General features: G+C 43.2%; 3 protein-coding genes across 3 annotated transcripts in view; 1 reads left to right on the forward strand and 2 right to left on the reverse strand.

The window, feature by feature from the left end:
• star2 (steroidogenic acute regulatory protein 2) overlaps positions 1 to 756 on the reverse strand; it is a 118,008-nt gene extending 117,252 nt beyond the window's left edge. The window contains exon 1 of the mRNA XM_055936971.1: positions 663 to 756. The gene's annotated coding sequence lies outside the window, so the exon portion shown is untranslated. The remainder of the gene's footprint in view (positions 1 to 662) is intronic.
• qrfprb (pyroglutamylated RFamide peptide receptor b) lies at positions 68 to 13,131 on the forward strand. Its single transcript, XM_055936970.1, has 6 exons — positions 68 to 769; positions 1,774 to 1,932; positions 3,449 to 3,510; positions 5,174 to 5,409; positions 6,529 to 6,626; positions 8,007 to 13,131. The coding sequence occupies exons 1-6, from the start codon at positions 412 to 414 to the stop codon at positions 8,423 to 8,425; spliced, it is 1,332 nt and encodes a 443-aa protein (XP_055792945.1). The 5' UTR covers positions 68 to 411; the 3' UTR covers positions 8,426 to 13,131.
• Positions 13,132 to 14,364: 1,233 nt separating this feature from the next.
• polr3a (polymerase (RNA) III (DNA directed) polypeptide A) overlaps positions 14,365 to 22,927 on the reverse strand; it is an 89,958-nt gene continuing 81,395 nt past the window's right edge. The window contains exons 30-31 of the mRNA XM_055936968.1: positions 19,051 to 19,183; positions 14,365 to 17,624 (exon numbers count right to left, since the gene is read on the reverse strand). Coding sequence (XP_055792943.1) covers positions 17,476 to 17,624; positions 19,051 to 19,183 — 282 coding nt within the window. The 3' untranslated portion in view covers positions 14,365 to 17,475. The remainder of the gene's footprint in view (positions 17,625 to 19,050; positions 19,184 to 22,927) is intronic.

Here is a 22,927-nt window from a genome sequence, read left to right on the forward strand (position 1 = left end):
TAGGCTATGATGAAAAGCACAAAAGCACACAAACAAAAATATGAATCTGTTTCCATAAAGCTGTGTGTGTGTGTGCGTTCGTTCTGTCGTTTTGAGGACTGGAATGACAGCTAACTGGGTGTTCCACCCCTTGACGGACAGAGGTTATTAGCCCACAGCAATAACAGCAGACTAATAACGTGCGGTATAAGCTAGAAGTGACACTCAGACACTTTCCTCTTGCCCCTGGACGCGGGAGAAATGCACTACCTAGCCGCAGCACAGTGGAAATGTGTTTTCTGGAGGAGCGCACCAGCGCGCACAGCTTGGAAAAGCCTAATCAGCTACACGTGTACAAAACACCATTTCGGGCGGGAAAATACATCTTTCTGTAGTCGCTGTACTACTGGAATTTAAATAAACTCATAGAAAATGACAACGTCAACAGAAATGGGGTCCAGGAAAATAACACCCGAGGTTCTGCAAGAGATGCTACAACATTACAACTTAACGCGACAAGAGTTCATCGAGTCTTACAACATTCAGCCGCTTGTCTACGTCCCTGAGCTACCGTTGGGCGCTAAGACTACTTTCGTCATTATGTATGCTATCATTTTCGTCCTGGCTCTGGTTGGGAACAGTTTGGTTGTCTACATAGTGGTGCGTAAAAGAGCAATACAGACCTCCACTAATATCTTCATCTGTTCTCTGGCGGTGAGCGATCTTCTTATCACATTCTTCTGTATCCCGTTCACCTTGTTGCAGAACATCTCCTCGGAATGGCTCGGAGGTGAGTTCCTATGTTCCATGATCCCATCAACACCTGTCTGCTCTGCACCGAATGCCTACTGGTTGAATTAACATCGTTTCAGCGTCATTTCGATGAAATTACATTGAACTAAAGTGGAATTAGACGTTGAATTGATGTATGTGCCCATCGGCGTGCCTACTGTCATTGATAGTTTGAATAAACTTTAGAAGCCTATATGTAACAGTTTTTTTTCCCATCCGAAAATAATATGGATGCGCATTACATTTGGTAGTAGTTTTAAGAATATTATAATCTGAGCCTTGACATTCATTGATTTATGAACGGGTTGTGTTTTCAGAGCGCTTTTTATAATTTCAAGAGATTCTCAGTGTATTGCTGCCTTTGGTGCCTTCTACAGTTTCATGACATTGATGGATGTGGGTCTCTCAACCCATCAGTCAAAATGTTGACGTTAAAAACCAACCAACATGGGAAGTAATAGGCTACAGAGCAGTGCCTTACAGCGGACATTTCATTTCCATAGTTGTAGTCTAAGTAAACCGTTTTTAAACGATGTTCTGGTTTGCCGGACACCTCTTAACATTAGGGTTTATAGGTGGCTTGAGAGTTATTTCATACAAGATTTAGAGCAAGCAATATCACATTTGTTTTGTGATATAGGTTATACTGTGAATTGTCACAAAATAGCCTATTTTGTTTGAATGGGTGAGGATCAGCCTTCTGGGGGACTATACATCGAAGCCAGGTGATTTAGGAGTGAAGGTTACCTACACACGAATTTCCTTCCCCATGCAGTTATATAACGAGGGCCATACCGGCTGCACTACACAGACAGCTCAATTATGATATATTGCCCACTTCTTGACAAAAGAGCTGATTTGATTGGTCAAAAGACCAATTAGTGAAATAAGATCAGAATTGGTCTGTGTAAACGCAGCCAATGAGAGAACGTATGGAGAAACACTGATTGTTCCGTGTACAGTGTGTTTTTGAGTGACACTTCTAACCCCTTCTCTTCCTAGGTGTTCTCATCTGCAAGACGATTCCTTTTGTTCAGACTATGGCCATAGTGACAGGGATTCTCACAATGACCTGCATCGCCGTGGAGAGGTACCAGGGAATTGTCTACCCCTTGAAAATGAGGAGGCAGTACACTCCGAAAAGAGCATACAAGATGCTAGGTATGCTTTTAAAAATAAACACTCTTTCTGCTTTTGTGTTAATGGTGTATGGCAGTGAGAACAGAGAAGGAAGGGTGGGGAAGAGGAGCAATGAGAGAGGAGAGGACTAAAGGTCACTAGGTACAGACATTGGGAGAGGATAGTAGCCTATGAGAGTTGTTCAGTTCTGGTTTAATTTCTTTCATAATATAAAAAAAAGTGGACTATAGACTATAAGTGGGAAAAAAAATGCATAAAGCTCTGAGGCACTGACAACAAAAAGAGAAGGAAAATCCTTATTTAATCACATTAAGCTCTGAGGCACTGACAACAAAAATAGAAAAAAATGGCTTAGGTGGCTTATGGTAGAGAAATTAATATTAAATTCTCTGGCAACAGCTGTGGTGTACATTTCTGACGTCAGCATGCCAATGGCACACTCCTCAACTTGATACATCTGTGGCATTGTGTGTCACGCCCTGACCTTAGAGATCCCTATTATTCTCTATGTTTGTTTAGGTCAGGGTGTGACTTGGGTGGGAAAATCTATGTTTTCTATTTCTTTGTTTTGGCCGAGTGTGGTTCCCAATCAGAGGCAGCTGTCTATCGTTGTCGCTGATTGGGGATCATATATAAGTTGTCATTTTCCGTTTGGGTTTTGTGGGATCTTGTTTTCTGTATAGTTTATTTGCCTTACAGAACTGTGCGCTTTCATTTTTGCTTTGTTATTTTGTTTGAGTGTTTTTTGCTAATAAAAAGCATGAACACTTTCCACGCTGCGCTTTGGTCCACTCCTTTCGATGAGAGCCGTAACATTGTGTTGTGTGACAAAACTCCACATTTTAGAGTGGCCTTTTATTATCCTCAGCACAAGATGCAGCTGTGTAATGATCAAGCTGTTTAATCAGCTTCTTGATATGCCACACAGGTGGATGGATTATCTTGGCAAAGGAGAAATGCTAACTAACAGGGATGTAAACAAATGTGTGCACAATGAGAGAAATTCGCTTTTTGTGTGTGTGGAACATTTCTGGGATCTTTGTTTCTATTTTTGTTCAGTGTATATATGATAGGGTGCCATTTGGTACGAGACCTAACTCTAACCAAACACTATAGCATGATGCTAGATTTATGTGTTGAATTCATATGTTAAACATACAGGATAGGAACATTATATTCCAGCTACCCAATAGATATACAGGATAGGAACATTCCATTCCAGCTACCCAATAGATATACAGGATAGGAACATTCCATTCCAGCTACCCAATAGATATACAGGATAGGAACATTCCATTCCAGCTACCCAACAGATATACAGTATAGCGTATTGCAACAAACTCATTGTAATACACAGCTAAAATCTATGAATAAAAAATCTGAGAACATTAATATTTTACACACATGAAGGTACAAATGTGAAACATTGTGGATGCAGTGTTTTGGAAAGAAACTCTTCATATGTGTACAGTATATGATGTTTTACTTGTGGTACTGTGAAGAAGTCATTGTATTGAGACATGTCTTCGTTGTGTAGGACTTGTATGGAGTGCATCAGTGGTTGTGGGATCCCCAATGCTGTTCGTACAGCAACTAGAGGTATGTCAAGCCCTTCCCATCACAGCTACTGTAGATTCAAATCAAATCCAAACACTTACAGTCAACATCCTGGCACCAAAGAAGCCTTAACCTGACTTGACCTGACCTAACTTGAGCTGACCTAACTTGAGCTGACCTAACTTGAGCTGACCTAACTTGAGCTGACCTAACTTGAGCTGACCTAACTTGAGCTGACCTAACTTGAGCTGACCTAACTTGAGCTGACCTAACTTGAGCTGACCTAACTTGAGCTGACCTAACTTGAGCTGACCTAACTTGAGCTGACCTAACTTGAGCTGACCTAACTTGAGCTGACCTAACTTGAGCTGACCTAACTTGAGCTGACCTAACTTGAGCTGACCTAACTTGAGCTGACCTAACTTGAGCTGACCTAACTTGAGCTGACCTAACTTGAGCTGACCTAACTTGAGCTGACCTAACTTGAGCTGACTTGACCTAACTTGAGCTGACTTGACCTAACTTGAGCTGACTTGACCTAACTTGAGCTGACTTGACCTAACTTGAGCTGACTTGACCTAACTTGAGCTGACTTGACCTAACTTGAGCTGACTTGACCTAACTTGAGCTGACTTGACCTAACTTGAGCTGACTTGACCTAACTTGAGCTGACTTGACCTAACTTGAGCTGACTTGACCTAACTTGAGCTGACTTGACCTAACTTGAGCTGACTTGACCTAACTTGAGCTGACCTGACCTAACTTGAGCTGACCTGACCTAACTTGAGCTGACCTGACCTAACTTGAGCTGACCTGACCTGAGCTGACTTGACCTGAGCTGACTTGACCTGAGCTGACTTGAGCTGACCTAACTTGAGCTGACCTAACTTGAGCTGACCTAACTTGAGCTGACTTGACCTGACCTAACTTGAGCTGACTTGACCTGACCTAACTTGAGCTGACTTGACCTGAGCTGACTTGAGCTGACTTGACCTGAGCTAACTTGAGCTGACCTAACTTGAGCTGACCTAACTTGAGCTGACCTGAGCTGACCTAACTTGAGCTGACCTAACTTGAGCTGACCTAACTTGAGCTGACCTAACTTGAGCTGACCTAACTTGAGCTGACCTAACTTGAGCTGACCTAACTTGAGCTGACCTAACTTGAGCTGACCTAACTTGAGCTGACCTAACTTGAGCTGACCTAACTTGAGCTGACCTAACTTGAGCTGACCTAACTTGAGCTGACCTAACTTGAGCTGACCTAACTTGAGCTGACCTAACTTGAGCTGACCTAACTTGAGCTGACCTAACTTGAGCTGACCTAACTTGAGCTGACCTAACTTGAGCTGACCTAACTTGAGCTGACCTAACTTGAGCTGACCTAACTTGAGCTGACCTAACTTGAGCTGACCTAACTTGAGCTGACCTAACTTGAGCTGACCTAACTTGAGCTGACCTAACTTGAGCTGACCTAACTTGAGCTGACCTAACTTGAGCTGACCTAACTTGAGCTGACCTAACTTGAGCTGACCTAACTTGAGCTGACCTAACTTGAGCTGACTTGAGCTGACCTAACTTGAGCTGACTTGAGCTGACCTAACTTGAGCTGACCTGAGCTGACCTAACTTGAGCTGACCAAATCGGTCGCTTTCAGAATCACTGTGATTGAATGAATCATTGATGTGTCTCCCCTCCATTCCCAGGTGAAGTATGACTTCCTGTACGACCACCACCACGTGTGTTGTCAGGAGCGTTGGCGTTCCCTGACCCACAGACAAGTGTACACCACCTTCATCATGGTAGCTCTGTTCCTGATGCCCATGGCAGCCATGTTGTTTCTCTATACACGGATAGGGATAGAGCTGTGGATCAGGAAGAGGGTGGGGGACTCCTCTGTCCTGAACACCATGAACCACAGAGAGGTCAACAAAATATCCAGGTACTGTACATATACACACACATCTTTCATTGTTTTTATTGTGATACATATAGGGAAGAATGAGAGAGGGGAGAGATGAGTTAGGAGAGGACTGGCCACCCCTCAGAGCCTGGTTCCTCTCTACCCTGAACAGCCAGGAGAGGACTGGCCACCCCTCAGAGCCTGGTTCCTCTAGAATGAGAGTTAGGAGAGGACTGGCCACCCCTCAGAGCCTGGTTCCTCTAGAATGAGAGAGAGGAGAGATGAATTAGGAGAGGACTGGCCACCCCTCTGAGCCTGGTTCCTCTCTACCCAGTACAGGCAGGAGAGGACTGGCCACCCCTCAGAGCCTGGTTCCTCTAGAATGAGAGAGAGGAGAGATGAGCCAGGAGAAGACTGGCCACCCCTCAGAGCCTGGTTCCTCTAGAATGAGAGAGAGAGGAGAGATGAGCCAGGAGAAGACTGGCCACCCCTGAGAGCCTGGTTCCTCTAGAATGAGAGAGAGGAGAGATGAGCCAGGAGAAGACTGGCCACCCCTCAGAGCCTGGTTCCTCTAGAATGAGAGAGGGGAGAGATGAGCCAGAAGACTGGCCACCCCTTGGAGCCTGGTTCCTCTCTACCCAGTACAGCCAGTAGAGGACTGGCCACCCCTCTGAGGAATGGCCACCCCTCAGAGCCTGGTTCCTCTCTAACACGTATTGACAGGAGAGGAATGGCCACCCTTCAGAGCCTGGTTCCTCTCTACCAGGTACAGACAGGAGAGGACTGGCCACCCCTCAGAGCCTGGTTCCTTCTACCCAGTACAGCCAGGAGAGGAATGGCCACCCTTCAGAGGCTGGTTCCTCTCTAGGTAACTCCTGATGTAAATGGGCTTTATAAAATGCACTATATTTATTGATTGAGATGAACGGGATATGAAAAGTTGAAAGCACCTGTGTATTGAACCGCAGTCTGAGTTGACTGGAGTTGGCAGCTCTCCTGCTAGACCATTCAGGCACACAGAGAGCTCTTCTAAAATACCTGTTTATTGTGTTGAAATGCATTGTGCACGATGACACCTGCACGTCTCTCAGTATGGGAAGAATAGAAGAAAGGGAATCCGCGTGAGAAGATTCGAACATGTTCTATTGATTTTCACAGGAAGAAGAAGCGAGCTGTAAAAATGATGATTACCATCGTTCTGCTGTTCACAATCTGTTGGGCTCCGTTTCATACCGTTCACATGCTGTTTGAGTACAGTAAGTATATGATCTATCGCACTACAATAACGACAACAGGGCTAGGTCTAACAAGCGTGGTGGGGTGTAGTACATATAGCATAAACAATCACCGTCACATAGGTTAACCTTGACATTCAGGTTTAACTGCAACTCAGAGGCAGGTGTACATCTGACGGTTCAGCATGTGTTTTTTTAACTCTCAATAACCACGTTTCCATTAAACCATTTCATGCGGATTAATTACCTGATGCATGAAAACAAAGTCACGACCAGTCTGATGGAAACACGAAATGTCGGTCGGTACAAGACTGTGCTGATAAAACTATTTGTTCGTTCGACATGGTGGGATCTTTTTGTGTCGGTAAAATTAATGATGCGAGAAATGGCGGTGGAAACGCCGCGATGCGCAAATATGAATATAATAACCATCATATCTAAGTAAACTTGGAGTCACGTGATATGTTGTGTGGTCCTCTCACTACGACTCGGGAAAACATGCAGTCTATTAGGCTACAGATGAAATACATTATGATCAACTTCACAGGGCGGTGAATGTGCAATGAGCTTGATGCTCCGATAAATGAATGTCAGGGTCTTATTCTGGTGACGTGATGATCGATGCTTGGATGCCGTTTCACAAATCCACATCATTTTGCTCTTATTCATAATTATCTCATAATGTAGGTAGCCTACCCGCTCTGTATCTGCAGAGCTGTTGGCTAGCGCGCATGTACCAAGACCAGAGTGAGCACATCGGCTTTATAATGCAACATTTGTTTGTGATACAAGTATCAGTAGAGTTGGAAATGCGATGGAAACCCATTTAACTTGTATTTTTCCATTCGGTACATGAAAATGTAACAGTAAAAGTTATGTTTATTTGCACTACATCACGCACAGCCTCTTATCGGGGCTCTCGAGTGGCGCAGCACTGCATCTCTGTGCAAGAAGTGTCACTACTGTACCTGGTTCGAATCCAGGCTGTATCACATCTGGTTGCGCTTGAGAGTCCCGTAGGGCGGCGCACAATTGGCCCAGCGTCGTCCAAGGTAGGTTGTCACTCTAAATAAGAATATGTTCTTAACTGACTTGCCTAGTTAACATTTAAAAACGTTTCAATCAGCAAGCAGTATGTTTTTATTTTATGTTATTTTATGTTTCTTAAGAGAATAAAATATTGTAGTGATGTCCTATGTTTGTTACTGTATTGTAACTTCCCCCAAATTATAATGAAAAAATCAGTTTGATGGAAACATCTCTGGTGGGAAAACGCAATATTGTTATATGGAGATTTTAGAATATTCAAATGAAAATCTGTTGCAAAATGGATGGAAGCCTAGCTACAAATATTCTCTAAATACAGCTAAACTAATCCCTAAAAACCTTCCTTTCATCTAGACAACCTGGAGAAGAACTCTGACGAGGTGACGGTGAACATGATCATCGCCATCGTCCAGGCCATCGGCTTCTCCAACTCCTTCAACAACCCGATCATCTACGCCTTCATGAACGAGAACTTCAAGAAGAGCTGTGTGGCTACCTTGTCGCGCTGCCTCAGGAAGCCCTCCGACCACCGGGGCGGCGCTGTGGAGACGCCCAACAACCCCACTGTACTCTTTATTAGACCACTGAAGAGGGAGGCCTTCTCAGAGACTGGAGGTGGGGCTAATGGGGGCTTGGCGCAGGGTGTGCTGGAGAACGGTCCGTCCGTCTCCTCTCAGACCTCCTCAGCCTTAGCAGGGGAGAAGATGACGGTGAACACTGAGCTACCCAGTGAGCAGCGGAGATCTGTTGAAATAGTCTCATTACAGACTTAAAAAAGAAACACTCCAGTCTCCTTTTCACCTCATTTATCCAAGTGTACATTAGGGGACAAATTAGTACAGGTTCAGAAGCGTACCATTTGGAAAAGGTACACATTATCCTATTTAGGCTACCACCACAGTGACAAAGCAGTCTGTTCCTTTAAGTGGCAAAAATGTACCACTAAATCGTTTTTGGGGTGTTGTTTTAAAACTGTAGGGTGCAAAACCTTATTTGCATATTTCCCAGGGTGCCTTTCAAGGGAAATTTAGAGTTACCAGTACCATCATTGACTGTGTTTGCTAGTGACAGGCATGGTGGTTACATTCAATTGCTTGGTCCAGTAGCCTTCAACAAGTGAGTGCCTAAATTAATATTTGATCATTTAAATTAAACTCTTGATGACAATACATTACATATATCATATTTGAACAGTGTAGTTTTACCCCAACACAGTGGTCTGAAACTAGCCTGAGTAGCAGTCTCTTTAGCTAATCCACTCCCTGAAGTCCATGTCATTGCTTCTTTGTCTAAAAACACTGGTACTCAGATGAGTCTGAAACAGCTGGTTTACAGGCCACATCAGGCAGGTCACATTATGCTGGCTTGCAAAGTGATATGGAATTCTTACTGGAATACAGCCAGAGTTAGAATATCCCAAATTTTAAACTTTTTAAAATCACCCTCAACTGGCATTTTAAAATGACAGCCAAAGTAGGAAAGATCGAGAAATGAGACTCCCTAAGCCATCTAAACGGGAACAACCATCTCAGTAACGGGTGAAATAAGTCCAACTACTAACAGATTGGATGAGCTAAAAAAAATATATGTTATTTATCTTTGTGTAGCAATAGATCAATCAAACACATATTGAAACAAACAATTCTAAAAATCAACCTGCGATAGTGCATGCTGGGAAATATGATAATGAGATGGTTTTTGAGAGTATATTGGGTACAAAAATTATAGATTATCTGCACATGTACTCTAAAGGGTACTAAACAGTACCATGTGAGATTATATGTGTACCTCTTAAGGTACATTGTGTATTTTAATATTTTTGTACACCAGGAAACAATCCTGTACCCTATACGTACCTTTTTTCTGAGTGTACATGTGTAACAGTATAACTTTAAACCGTCCCCTCGCCCCGACACGGGCGCGAACCAGGGACCTTCTACACACATCAACAACGGTCGCCCTCGAAGCGTCGTTACCCATCGCGCCACAAAGGCCACGGCCCTTGCAGAGCAAGGTGCAACCCTACTTCTAGATTTCAGAGCAAGTGACGTAACTGATTGAAACGCTACTAGCGCGTACCAGCTAACTAGCTAGCCATTTCACATCCGTTACACATACAGGGCATTCGGAAACTATTCAGACCCCTTGACTTTTTCCACATTTTGATACATTACAGCCTTATTCTAAAATGGATTGAATAAAAAAAAATCCCTCAATCTACACACAATACCCCATAATGACATCACAATATCCCATAATGACATCACAATATCCCATAATGACATTACAATACCCCATAATAACATTACAATACCCCATAATGACAAAGCAAAACCAGGTTTTTAGAAATGTTTGCAAATGTATTAAAAATAAAACAGAAATACCTTATTTACATAAGTATTCTGACCCTTTTCTATTAGACTGAAATTGAGCTCAGGTGCATCCTGTGTCCATTGATCATCCTTGAGATGTTTCTACAACTTGATTGGAGTCCACCTGTGGTCAATTCAGATTTGGAAAGGCACACACAAGTCTATATAAGGTCCCACAGTTGACAGTGCATGTCAGAGCAAAAACCCAACCCATGAGGTCGAAGGAATTGTCCGTAGAGCTCCGAGACAGGATTGTGTCGAGGCACAGATCTGGGGAAGGGTATCAAAATATTTCTGCATCATTGAAGGTCCCCAAGAACACAGTGGCTTCCATCATACTTAAATGGAAGAAGTTTGGAACCACCAAGACTCTTCCTAGAGCTGACCGCCCGGCCAAACTGATCAATCGGGGGAGAAGGGCCTTGGTCAGGGAGGTGACTAAGAACCCGATTGTCACTCTGACAGAGCTCCAGAGTTCCTCTGTGGAGATGGGAGAACCTTCCAGAAGTACAAACATCTCTGCAGTACTCCACCAAATCAGGCCTTTATTGTAGAGTGGCCAGACGGAAGCCAACCTCAGTAAAAGGCACATCACAGCCCGCTTGGAGTTTGCCAAAAGGCACCCAAAGGAAACAAGAATCTCTGTTCTGATGAAACCAAGATTGAACACTTTGAACTCTTCGGCCTGAATGCCAAGCGCCACGTCTGGAGGAAACGTGGCACCATCCCTGTGGTGAAGCATGGTGGTGGCAGGATCTTGTCTGGAGGAAACGTGGCACCATCCCTGCGGTGAAGCATGGTGGTGGCAGCATCTTGTCTGGAGGAAACGTGGCACCATCCCTGCGGTGAAGCATGGTGGTGGCAGCATCTTGTCTGGAGGAAACCCAGCACCATCCCTGCGGTGAAGCATGGTGGTGGCAGCATCTTGTCTGGAGGAAACGTGGCACCATCCCTGCGGTGAAGCATGGTGGCGGCAGCATCTTGCTGTGGGGATGTTTTTCAGGGGAAAATAATAGATCTGCAGAAAAGAACGGGAGAAACTCCACAAATACAGGTGTGCCAAGCTTGTAGCATCTTACCCATGAAGACTTGAGGCTGTAATCGCTGCCAAAGGTGCGTCGACAAAGTAATGAGTAAAGGGTCTGAATATTTCTTTAAAAAACTATTTTTGCTTTGTCGTTATGGAGTATTGTGTATAGATTGATGAGGGTGTGAAAAAATAATTTAATCCATTCCAGAATAAGGCTGTAATGTAACAAGATGTGGAAAAAGTCAAGGGGTCTGAATACTTTCGAAGGCACTGTACATACGCCAACTTCTGAATAACTATTCCGCAGGACGTAGCCTACTATCATCAGACTAAAACAGGTGAAACCAGCCACTACCCTGCCCAGCATGGGAGACAGTGCCTTCTCACATGTGACCCCCCCCTCAGCTCTGCAACACTCTACCTGTACTCGTCCAGGAGGCAGCTTTAATCTCTTCAAATCAAATGTATTTATATAGCCCTTCGTACATCAGCTGATATCTCAAAGTGCTGTACAGAAACCCAGCCTAAATCCCCAAACAGCAAGCAATGCAGGTGTAGAAGCACGGTGGCTAGGAAAAACTCCCTAGAAAGGCCAAAACCTAGGAAGAAACCTAGAGAGGAACCAGGCTATGATGGGTGGCCAGTTCTCTTCTGGCTGTGCCAGGTGGAGATCTCTTCACTTTAAAACACAACACCTATTCAAGCTTTTTTAAATGTTTAATGGCTTAATCTGCTTAAAGTCCATCTTCAACATTAGCAGGTAATGTGTTGATGTATTGTGACTGTCTTTTTGTTTTGCTTTCTAACTTTAACTTTAATGTGCAATGAACGTGGGAAATGTGCTATGCAAATGATATATTTATTATTATTATTATTGACAGGAAGAGAGCACCACAGCAGGCAGCTGTCGTTTAGGAGACGGTAGACAAGTCCTGGTGGCAAAACCTCTTACTGCTCAACTGTACATACGGTAGTGAGAGCTAGTCCATTAACGTACATGATCACTTGTAAAAGCACATTTTGTACTTTTACAAAACTACTGTCTTGTAAATGAAGGTAAGCACTGCAGGCATCTCAGAGAAGTACAGATTGTGAAGACAGGGTCACCTCGGAAAGATCAAAATGCTTTGAAATAGAAAGTAGACAGAGGTTCATTGATTCACTATTACCTGATTCAGCATGCTGAGAAAGCCAGGCTCATTGATTCACTATTACCTGATTCAGCATGCTGAGAAAGCCAGGCTCATTGATTCACTATTACCTGATTCAGCATGCTGAGAAAGCTAGGCTCATTGATTCAGTATTACCTGATTCGGTTTATTGATTCACAATTACCTGATTCAGCATGCTGAGAAAGCTAGGCTCATTGATTCAGTATTACCTGATTCGGTTTATTGATTCACTATTACGTGATTCAGCATGCTGAGAAAGCCAGGCTCATTGATTCACTACAGATAATTCCACAACAGACAATACAATAGACTCAATAGAGGTCTTGGAGGTGGAATACTCAGTAGTGTGCAAATCACTACTGTCTGGAGATGGTGGAGGCATCTAATTATAAAGAGGCTAATTACCAATCAATAAATGAATCAAAACCATTCTATTTCACTGAAAGAGCTCAACGTTATTAACCTGGTCCCAGATCTGTGCTCCATGCAGCTCCATGTTCAAGCCGAAACAATGAGTGACAAGTAGGTTGACACGACAACACAAACAGACCAACACTCAGGCTAATACTTTAATAATTGAACAATTGTACAAACATGTTTCTATAGGACTTTGTTAAAGAGGTAAATACTTTTCATTACAAGCTTCTGTATATGTGAAATCAACACTATATTTCATTACTGGACCATAAGTTAAATGTTGAACTTGAGGTTTGTGTCATGAATTACAATTATGCTTCTACATCGGCATTGCTTTCTCTTTGTAGTTTTAGGCTGGATGAGCACATTGTGACAACTGCAGATGTAAGAAAGGGCTCATTGTGTGTCTATCGTTGTACGTGTCAGCAAGATTATGTTGATGTTTTCAAATTTGGATAAAAAAAAAAACATGGGTTTGTTTTTCTTCATTTCTGTGTGTAATTACTTCCTTTAATGGATCCAAATCCACCACGAAGCAGTAACATCCAGCTTTACGGTTGACATCATAATGGTGAGAAGACATCAAACAGTGACATGCGTGCCAAATGGAACCCTGCAGAGCACTACTTTAGACCAGAGTCCTGTGGGCTATTGACTTCACTAGTCCCACTAATTACTAGCTTAAAAGCCTACCTGCTGTGGAAGCCATTCGCTTCTCTGTGTGAGGGTACTCCCATCCCATTGGTTTAAACATACTCTTATCTGCAAGAGACAGGCACTGTCAGTTCCCCCATTTCCATATTGGTTTGGTGGAACTCCCAAGCCTCAAGTCACTGTGACATTTCGGCAGTCATGTCATATTTGAAAACCGATTTCTTCATATCATCTCGGTTAAAGAGATAGAACAAGATCCTAAGCATTTTCAAATTCTTAACATATACCAATTGCAGGATTTTTTAATAGATGTAAAGTCCCCTGTTTAGGAGACCAGCGTGGTTCTGGTACCGGTTCCGACTCGACATTTTAGTGTCTAAATGGGTCTGTGAACACCGTAAATGGAAATGGCTTTCATTGAGCAGTAGTCCTGATTCTCACGGACACAGCAGTATGTCTCCTCTGCCTGTGTGAAGCAGGAAGTGAAATATGACACCACTTGATGCTGGGATGTCCCTCAGAGATCAATTTATAGCCAGTAATCAAAACACACTTATTTGTCGTAGAAGGACGAGATTAATATGATAGGCAAGTTCCTACGAGTCCAGGAAGCCATGCTAGAACTGTGAGACATTCACAGTGATGGGGGCAGACGTTTTGATCAAAATATGCAAATCTTCTCTAACACTAAATATTTAAATATGTATTTTACAGTTATAAGGAGGGTGAAATATTATAGTCAGTCCTTTTATAAATTGATTATACTATATTTAGAAAAAATATAAGTCATTTCAAGCCTGATTCATACAGTTTTGTTGATTTGGAAATAGATTGTAAAATACTTAATCTTTTCATCATATTTGTCCTGTGTACTTGTGTCTTCAAAAGTGATTACACCTCCGAAATTTATAACCATTTTTACCTGGAAGGTGAGATTTTAACATTAGAGTACGTAGTATTACTAGTTATTGTGTATATCCCTTTTAGGATAAATCCTTACTTCTGGGGATTACGTAGATTACAATGTTTTACATTTAAGAGGTTTTAATTTAATTTTATTTTTACCGTTATTTTACCGTTATTTTACCAGGTAAGTTGACTGAGAACACATTCTCATTTGCAGCAACGACCTGGGGAATAGTTACAGGGGAGAGGAGGGGGATGAATGAGCCAATTGTAAACTGGGGATTATTAGGTGACCATGATGGTTTGAGGGCCAGATTGGGAATTTAGCCAGGACACCGGGGTTAACACCCCTACTCTTACGATAAGTGCCATGGGATCTTTAATGACCTCAGAGAGTCAGGACACCCGTTTAACGTCCCATCCGAAAGACGGCACCCTACACAGGGCAGTGTCCCCAATCACTGCCCTGGGGCATTGGGATATTTTTTAGACCAGAGGAAAGAGTGCCTCCTACTGGCCCTCCAACACCACTTCCAGCAGCATCTGGTCTCCCATCCAGGGACTGATCAGGACCAACCCTGCTTAGCTTCAGAAGCAAGCCAGCAGTGGTATGCAGAGTGGTATGCAGAGTGGTATGCTGCTGGCGATAACACATAAACCACGAAGACTCATCCATACATACAGTAGAGGGATGTTTTAATCTATACATACAGTAGAGGGATGTTTAAACCATACAGACATCCATACATACAGTAGAGGGATGTTTTAATCTATACATACAGTAGAGGGATGTTTTAATCTATACATACAGTAGAGGGATGTTTAAACCATACAGACATCCATACATACAGTAGAGGGATGTTTTAATCCATACAGACATCCATACATACAGTAGAGGGATGTTTTAAACCATACAGACATCCATACATACAGTAGAGGGATGTTTTAATCCATACAGACATACAGTAGAGTGATGTTTTAAACCATACAGACATCCATATATACAGTAGAGGGATGTTTTAATCCATACAGACATCCATACATACAGTAGAGGGATGTTTTAAACCATACAGACATCCATACATACAGTAGAGGGATGTTTTAAACCATACAGACATCCATCCATACAGTAGAGGGATGTTTTAATCCATACAGACATCCATACATACAGTAGAGGGATGTTTTAATCCATACAGACATCCATACATACAGTAGAGGGATGTTTTAATCTATACAGACATCCATACATACAGTAGAGGGATGTTTTAATCTATACAGACATCCATACATACAGTAGAGGGACGTTTTAAACCATACAGACATCCATACAGACAGTAGAGGGACGTTTTAAACCATACAGACATCCATCCATACAGTAGAGGGATGTTTTAAACCATACAGACATCCATACATACAGTAGAGGGATGTTTTAATCCATACAGACATCCATACATACAGTAGAGGGATGTTTTAATCTATACAGACATCCATACAGACAGTAGAGGGACGTTTTAAACCATACAGACATCCATCCATACAGTAGAGGGATGTTTTAAACCATACAGACATCCATACATACAGTAGAGGGATGTTTTAATCCATACAGACATCCATACATACAGTAGAGGGATGTTTTAATCTATACAGACATCCATACAGACAGTAGAGGGACGTTTTAAACCATACAGACATCCATACAGTAGAGGGATGTTTTAAACACTGAGAAAACCCCACAAGCCAGCAGTAAACACAAAAAGCCAATTTGTTCCGAGGTTTTAGAGAACAGTCACCATACAGTAACCTCACCTTAAGAAACAACCGGAGTGAAGCCTGGGCATCAAAGACCATCCTATAGTATAGACAGGGTTCATTGTAACCAGGCTCCACATGGCTCTGTGCTTCAGTCAACTTCTGTCTCCAGGTTGTTCAATCAGTGTCACACCAACCATGAATGGCATAACAAAGCTGTGTGGCAATGACAGTCAGAAGAGTTGGCTCAAGCACACACTTTACAGACTTGTTGAACAGGCTCCTTTCAGCCAGTGAACAACATCAAACCATATTTCTAATCAAATAAGTGACTTCAACGCTTCCCTCTTTCCAGCGTCAAACACACTTTATTGTAAATTCAGAAAAGGGCAAAGCATGGAACACAAACGGCCAACATAATACAGTGAGTCCACATGAGGCCACGACTAAACAAATAAAAACAGGTGAACGTCAGTTCTTCCATTGTGGAAGAAGCTGGAGATGTTTTGACAGGCACTTCTCTCTCTGTAGTCCTGTAGAAGAAGTGGTATAAAATAACACAATAAACACAAAGCCAAAAGGAAGATGTTATATGAAGCTTCACGGAGAGAAAACAAAAGCTTCACTTTAAGGCACTCCTTGTGTATGTGCCCCATGCTCTCTTTACCCCATCACACACACACACACACACACACACACACACACACACACACACACACACACACACACACGTCAACTGTCATTCATTGATAGCAAAATAAGCATAAACAATGATCAGTACAGTAAGGCTTGTGGGGTTGATTCCCAACGGGCCACATATACTGCAGATGTGCCACTATGTAACTGTAGGTGCCTTTGGATTTAAGCATCTACTAAATGACCATATTATTTTACATTATTAGATGTTGGGTGTGGGACAGACAGAGCCCAGGGTTCTACTGGGACAGACATGAGCCCAGGGTTCTACTGGGACAGACAGAGCCCAGGGTTCTACTGGGACAGACATGAGCCCAGGGTTCTACTGGGACAGACAGAGCCCAGGGTTCTACTGGGACAGACATGAACCCAGGGTTCTACTGGGACAGACATGAACCCAGGGTTCTACTGGGACAGACATGAACCCAGGGTTCTACTGGGACAGACATGAACCCAGGGTTCTACTGGGACAGACATGAGCCCAGGGTTCTACTGGGACAGACATGAACCCAGGGTTCTACTGGGACAGACATGAACCCAGGGTTCTACTGGGACAGACATGAACCCAGGGTTCTACTGGGACAGACATGAACCCAGGGTTCTACTGGGACAGACATGAACCCAGGGTTCTACTGGGACAGACATGAACCCAGGGTTCTACTGGGACAGACATGAACCCAGGGTTCTACTGGGACAGACATGAGCCCAGGGTTCTACTGGGACAGACAGAGCCCAGGGTTCTACTGGGACAGACATGAGCCCAGGGTTCTACTGGGACAGACATGAGCCCAGGGTTCTACTGGGACAGACGCCAGCCCAGGGTTCTACTATGTAACCAAGGGGATGTGGAACTCGGCGCTGTCGAAGAGCAGGGGTCTCCTGGGTGGAGTGGGGTCCTTGTCAGCCTTGTGTAAGAGCTTGAACAGTCCTGTACCGATGTTCATGGGGATTCCCATGATGATGCATTCTGATACACCTGGAACAGAGGAGACAAAGACATTCAGATACACCTGGAACCAGAGAAAAACAGAGAGACATTCAGATACACCTGGAACCAGAGGAGACAGAGAGACATTCAGATACACCTGGAACCAGAGGAGACAGAGAGACATTCAGATACACCTGGGACCAGAGGAGACAGAGAGACATTCAGATACACCTGGAACCAGAGGAGACAGAGAGACATTCAGATACACCTGGAACCAGAGGAGACAGAGAGACATTCAGATACACCTGGAACCAGAGGAGACAGAGACATTCTGATACACCTGGAACCAGAGGAGACAGAGACATTCAGATACACCTGGAACCAGAGGAGACAGAGAGACATTCAGATACACCTGGAACCAGAGGAGACAGAGAGACATTCAGATACACCTGGAACCAGAGGAGACAGAGAGACATTCAGATACACCTGGAACCAGAGGAGACAGAGAGACATTCAGATACACCTGGAACCAGAGGAGACAGAGAGACATTCAGATACACCTGGAACCAGAGGAGACAGAGAGACATTCAGATACACCTGGAACCAGAGGAGACAGAGAGACATTCAGATACACCTGGAACCAGAGGAGACAGAGACATTCTGATACACCTGGAACCAGAGGAGACAGAGACATTCAGATACACCTGGAACCAGAGGAGACAGTGAGACATTCAGATACACCTGGAACCAGAGGAGACATTTAGATACACCTAGAACCAGAGGAGACAGAGAGACATTCAGATACACCTGGAACCAGAGGAGACAGAGACATTCAGATACACCTGGAACCAGAGGAGACAGAGACATTCAGATACACCTGGAACCAGAGGAGACAGAGAGACATTCAGATACACCTGGAACCAGAGGAGACAGAGAGACATTCTGATACACCTGGAACCAGAGGAGACAGAGACATTCTGATACACCTGGAACCAGAGGAGACAGAGACATTCAGATACACCTGGAACCAGAGGAGACAGAGAGACTTCAGATACACCTGGAACCAGAGGAGACAGAGAGACTTCAGATACACCTGGAACCAGAGGAGACAGAGAGACATTCAGATACACCTGGAACCAGAGGAGACAGAGAGACATTCAGATACACCTGGAACCAGAGGAGACAGAGACATTCAGATACACCTGGAACCAGAGAGATTGAGCTCAATCAGCCGTGTCTGGGATTTCTTTCTCAATGGCTGGAAATCCGACCTCTTCCGTCTCCTCCCCATTCATCTGTAGTGAAAACACTTGACAGGTCGCTCGTTAGTTATTTCAGATCAGTGCAGTGAATGAGAGAAGTCGTGGAAAGGACAGATGTTTTTTTTAGACAACTAAAAGCCATTGTAATTCTTTGTTATCAAGTAGCTGTATTTCTGTAATTCTGCTATAGAAAGAGGAAGCCTGCAACTCACCACAGACAGAGTCCTTCTGACCAAAGTACGCAGCATCAAAGAGATGGTCGGCAGTTTTCTCAAAGGACGCCAGCATCAACACACTCTCCTTCATCTTAGCCAGGCCAAACCTGGTGATACCTAGGATCTCACCCTATGGATGGCAAATACATTATCCTATTGCATAACCATATACATTACCCTATTACATTATCCTATTGCATAACCATATACATTATCCTATTACATTATCATATTGCATAACCATGTCGCATTATGCTACCACGTTATCTTATTGCATTATCCCATTACATTATCATGTTTCATATCAATAATACATTATCCTATCACATTATCCAATTGCATAACCCTACTCAATTATCATATCACACAATCTTATTACATTATCATATTGCAAAAACCCTACTACATGATCCTATTGCATATCCATATGACATTATCATATTGCATAACCCTATTACTTAAAACCCATTACATATTTTATTATACATACTGTATCCTATCATATACAGAGATTTTATTTTATTAAACAAAATATTTTTATTTTGAGCAATTGTATAAGTAAAAAATATATACTGAACAAAAATATATACGCAACATGTAAAGTGTTGGTCCCATGTTTCATGAGCTGAACTAGAAGAGCCCCAACATTTTCCATACGCACAAAAAACGTATTTCTCTCAAGTTTTGTGCACAAATTTGTTTACATCCCTGTTAGTGAGCATTTCTCCTTTGCCAAGATAATCCATCCACCTGACAGGTGTGGCATATCAAGAAGCTGATTAAACAGCATTATCATTACACAGGTGCACCTTGTGCTGGGGACAATAAAAGGCCACTAAAATGTGCAGTTTTGTAACACAACGCCACAGATGTTTCAAGTTTTGAGGGAGCGTGCGATTGACATGCAGACTGCAGGAATGTCCACCAGAGCTGTTGCTAGAGAATTTAATGTTCAGTTACTTGAACTCTGAAACATTTATTTGGGCTGCAATTTCTGAGGCTAGTAACTCTAATGAACTTATCCTCTGCAGCAGACGTAACTCTGCATCTTCCTTTCCTGTCGCGGTCCTCATGAGAGCCAGTTTCATCATAGCACTTGATGGTTACTGCGACTGCACTTGAAGAAACTTTCAAAGATCTTGAAATTTTCCAGATTGACTGACCTGTCTTGAAGTATTGTGCTTATTTGAGCTGTTCTTGACATAATATGGACTTGGTCTTTTACAAAATAGGGCTATTTTCTGTATACCACCCCTATCTTGTCACAACACAACTGATTGGCTCAAACGCACTAAGGAAAGAGATTCCACAAATTAACAAGGCACACCTGTTAATTGAAATGCATTCCAGGTGACTACCTCATAAAGCTGGTTGAGAGAATGCCAAGACTGTGCAAAGCCGTTATCAAGGCAAAGGCTGGCTACTTTGAAGAATCGCATATACATTTACATTTACATTTAAGTCATTTAGCAGACGCTCTTATCCAGAGCGACTTACAAATTGGTGCATTCACCTTATGACATCCATATACAGTTGAAGTCGGAAGTTAACATACACTTAGGTTGGAGTCATTAAAACACATTTTTCAACCACTCCACATATTTCTTGTTAACAAACTATAGTTTTGGCAAGTCGGTTAGGACATCTACTTTGTGCATGAAAAGTCATTTTTCCAGCAATTGTTTACAGACAGATTATTTCACTTAAAATTCACTGTATCACAATTCTAGTGGGTCAGAAGTTTACATACACTAAGTTGACTGTGCCTTTAAACAGCTTGGAATATTCCAGAAAATTCTGTCCATGCTTTAGAAGCTTCTGATAGGCTAATTGACATAATTTGAGTCAATTGGAGGTGTACCTGTGGATGTATTTCAAGTCCTACCTTCAAACTCAGTGCCTCTTTGCTTGACATCATGGGAAAATCAAAAGAAATCAGCCAAGTTGTAGACCTCCACAACTCTGGTTCAACCTTGGGAGCAATTTCCAAATGCCTGAAGGTACCACGTTCATCTGTACCAACAATAGTATGCAAGTATAAACACCATGGGACCACGCAGCCGTCAAACCGCTCAGGAAGGAGACGCTTTCTGTCTCCTAGAGATGAACGTACTTTGGTGCGAAAGGTAGAAATCAATCCCAGAAAAACAGCAAAGGACCTTGTGAAGATGCTGGAGGAAACAGGTACAAAAGTATCTATATCCACAGTAAACAAGTCCTATATCGACATAACCTGAATGTCCGCTCAGCAAGGAAAAAGCCACTGCTCTAAAACCGCCATAAAAAGCAAGACTATGGTTTGCAACTGCACATGGGGACAAAGATAGTACTTTTTGGAGAAAAGTCCTCTGGTCTGATGAAACAAAAATAGAACTGTTTGGCCATAATGACCATCGTTATGTTTGGAGGAAAAGGGCGAGGCTTGCAAGCCAAAGAACACCATCCCAACCGTGAAGCACAAGGGTGGCAGCATCATGTTGTGGGGGTGCTTTGCTGCAGGAGGGACTGGTGCACTTCACAAAATAGATATCATCATGACGAAGGAAAATGATGTGGATATATTGAAGCAACATCTCAAGACATCAGTCAGGAAGTTAAAGCTTGGTTGCAAATGGGTCTTCCAAATAGACAATGACCCCAAGCATACTTCCAAAGTTGTGGCAAAATGGCTTAAGGACAACAAAGTCAAGGTATTGGAGTGGCCATCACAAAGCCCTGACCTCAATCCTATAGGCAATTTGTGGGCAGAACTGAAAAAGCGTGTGTGAGCAAGGAGGCCTACAAACCTGAAACAGTTCCACCAGCTCTGTCAGGAGGAATGGGCCAAAATTCACCCAACTTATTGTGGGAAGCTTGTGGAAGGCTACCCTAAACATTTGACCCAAGTTAAACAATTTAAAGGCAATGCTACCAAATACTAATTGAGTGTATGTAAACTTCTGACCCACTGGGAATGAGATGAAAGAAATAAAAGCTGAAATAAATAATTCTCTAATATTATTCTGACATTTCACATTCTTAAAAGAAAGTGATGATCCTAACTGACCTAAGACAGGGAATTTTTACTAGGATTAAATGTCAGCAATTGTGAAAAACAGTTTAAATGTATTTGGCTAATGTGTATGTAAACACCTGACTTCAACTATAATATAGTTTGATTTGTTCAACACTTTTTTGGTTACTACATGATTCCATATGTGTTATTTAATAGTTTTGATGTCTTCATTATTATTCTATAATGTAGAAAATAGTAAAAAGAAAAGAAAAAGCCTTCAATGAGTAGGTGTACAAACAATGTTTTTTTGTGTTTTTAATATATATATATATTTTTGTCCCCAATTTTGTGGTATCCAATTGGTAGCTACAGTCTTGTCCCATCCCCCCGAAACACGACCCTGCCAAGCCGCACTGCTTCTTGACACAATGCCTTCTTAACCCGGAAGCCAGCCGCACCAATGTGTCGGAGGAAACACTGTACACCTGGCGACCGTGTCAGCGTGCACTGCACCCGGCCCGCCACAGGAGTCGTTAGAGAGCGATGGGACAAGGACATCCCTGCCGGCCAAACCCTCCCCTAACCCGGACGACGCTGGGCCAAACCCTCCCCTAACCCGGACGACGCTGGGCCAAACCCGCTGGGCCAAACCCTCCCCTAACCCGGACGAACCCTCCCCTAACCCGGCCAAACCCTCCCCTAACCCGGCCAAACCCTCCCCTAACCCGGCCAAACCCTCCCCTAACCCGGCCAAACCCTCCCCTAACCCGGACGACGCTGGGCCAAACCCTCCCCTAACCCGGACGACGCTGGGCCAAACCCTCCCCTAACCCGGACGACGCTGGGCCAAACCCTCCCCTAACCCGGACGACGCTGGGC

Source organism: Salvelinus fontinalis, chromosome 1 (genome assembly GCF_029448725.1).
Source record: "Salvelinus fontinalis isolate EN_2023a chromosome 1, ASM2944872v1, whole genome shotgun sequence".
NCBI classification, from domain to species: domain Eukaryota; kingdom Metazoa; phylum Chordata; class Actinopteri; order Salmoniformes; family Salmonidae; genus Salvelinus; species Salvelinus fontinalis.

Bases quoted from the DNA above. Each gene is read 5' to 3' on its own strand.
- qrfprb (XM_055936970.1), top strand. From the start codon at position 412: ATGACAACGTCAACAGAAATGGGGTCCAGGAAAATAACACCCGAGGTT. The intron at 5,410-6,528 runs GTACTGTACATA...TGATTTTCACAG, and splicing joins GAGGTCAACAAAATATCCAG to GAAGAAGAAGCGAGCTGTAA. The intron at 6,627-8,006 runs GTAAGTATATGA...CCTTTCATCTAG, and splicing joins TCACATGCTGTTTGAGTACA to ACAACCTGGAGAAGAACTCT.